General features: G+C 44.2%; 1 protein-coding gene across 1 annotated transcript; it reads left to right on the forward strand.

Annotated features, from left to right (window-relative positions):
• Nucleotides 1-410: 410 nt before the first annotated feature.
• Nucleotides 411-1749, forward strand: LOC104987584 (TFIIH basal transcription factor complex helicase XPB subunit-like; the record flags this gene model as incomplete). The annotated part of the gene is made up of 3 exons (XM_010838636.1): nt 411-847; nt 1268-1403; nt 1585-1749. Coding segments are annotated over exons 1-3 (393 nt in total), but the record flags the coding sequence as incomplete, so codon positions are not given.
• Nucleotides 1750-1845: the final 96 nt, after the last annotated feature.

Here is a 1845-nt window from a genome sequence, read left to right on the forward strand (position 1 = left end):
GAGACATGACTGAAATGGACTCAGCATGCGCACAAAGGCACCAAAAGGTGTGCAGTGAACAATTTATCTCCACTTACCACTTTCTGTAGTGGTTTTGTATTTTATTCTTATCTTTTATTGACTAGATCAACTACTGATTTAATCTATTTTCACTTCCCCACCCCACCCCTGCATCATGGGCATGTGGGATCTTAGTTCCCTGACCAGGACTTTAACCCTGGGCCCTCTGCAGTGAGAGCCTCTGGTTCTAACCACTGGACCACCAGCAAATTCCTGCTATTTTCAATGAAAAAAAATTATTTCTATTGGATTTATTTTACTTGAAGTAGTTTTACTGTTTGTTTTATTTCTTCAAAATCATTTTTACACTTTTATCTTTAATTTTTGTCCTTCTGTTTCTTTTGGGTTTTTGTGGGTAGTGGTGTTTTTTTAACCTGTAGCTTGAGTTAGATACTTAGTTCATTAATCTCTAGTCATCCTTATTGGTAGAAATATTTAAACATATGTATACCTATGGCTGATTCATGTTGTTGTATGGCAGAAACCACCACAATATTGTAAAGCAGTTATTTTTAATTGAAAATAAGGTAAAAATAAAGTAAAGCTTAAAAAAAAAGTAGAAGCTAGTAGAAAAAGCTGTATTTAGACAGATCTACCCCTTCAGGATGGCACATTGGATTTTCCTAAAGTAAAATGAACCCTCCACTTGGCTGATAGGTAGTAAAATGCGTCCAGTAATGTTGTGAGTGCCCTGCATGTGGCTGATTTTGCCTGTCTGGTGTTCTCACTCCTTGCAGTTGTGTACCGTCAGCTATGGGAAAGTCAAGCTGGTCCTGAAGCACAACAGGTAAGGGGCTCCGTGAAAGGCCCACCAAGGCGTTTTCACCCTCTGCGTATCAGCGGCAGGAAGCTAACGTTTGTGGAATGTGCTCTGCACTAACAACTACTCCCCAGAGTAAGGGGCTAAAGGGAATGAGTGAAGCTGTGTGGCCAAAACTGTTCATTCACTGACCACTGTGTTCTCCTAGCAGTGTAGCTGGGGTTCAGATCCCTGCTAGTTTGTCTTCAAAGTGGGGCTTTGCCAACAACCCTTCTGTGTTATATCATGACCAGTAGCTCATCACTCAGCTTTGGCAAAGGGATGGGGAAGGGTGGATGTGGAGAGAAGCCGGAGGCCACTATCCCCAGACCATCTTAAGAATGCTAAATGGACTCTTCTGCAAATTCTGTCCTGGTCAGTAGGCTTCTGCTTCCTCCCCTTTTATAGATACTTCGTTGAAAGTTCTCATCCTGATGTCATCCAGCATCTTCTCCAGGATCCTGTGATCCGGGAGTGCCGCCTGAGGAACTCTGAGGGGGAGGCCACCGAGCTTATCACCGAGACTTTCACAAGCAAGTCTGCTGTATGTGGGCTCCTAGGTCACCCTCAGGGGTTGGACACATCCAGGATTTTAGCCCTCAGGTGCTTTTAGTCCAGCATTTGCAGCCTAGTAGTCCTGTAGCTTTCTTGCAGCTTTGACTGTTGCTTGGTAGCAGTAGGGTTAAATGTTTTGTGCAAGTCCAGATCCTGCCTTTCTCTTTCAGATTGCTAAGAGTGTTGAAGGTAGCGGTGGGCCCTCTACTTCCCGAGTGACAGATCCACAGGGTAAATCTGACATCCCCACAGACCTGTTTGATTTTTATGAGCAAATGGACAAGGATGAGGAGGAAGAAGAAGAGACACAGACAGTGTCTTTTGAAGTCAAGCAGGTTAGTGAACATAACCCCTCCTGGTTGCTTCTCTAAGCGGATGTCAGAAGCTGGTCTGGCCCTGCCTAGACTGTCCATAGTTTGTGTGAGAGGAAG

The sequence above is a fragment of the Bison bison genome, unplaced genomic scaffold (assembly GCF_000754665.1).
Source record: "Bison bison bison isolate TAMUID 2011002044 unplaced genomic scaffold, Bison_UMD1.0 scf7180017473905, whole genome shotgun sequence".
NCBI lineage: Eukaryota > Metazoa > Chordata > Mammalia > Artiodactyla > Bovidae > Bison > Bison bison.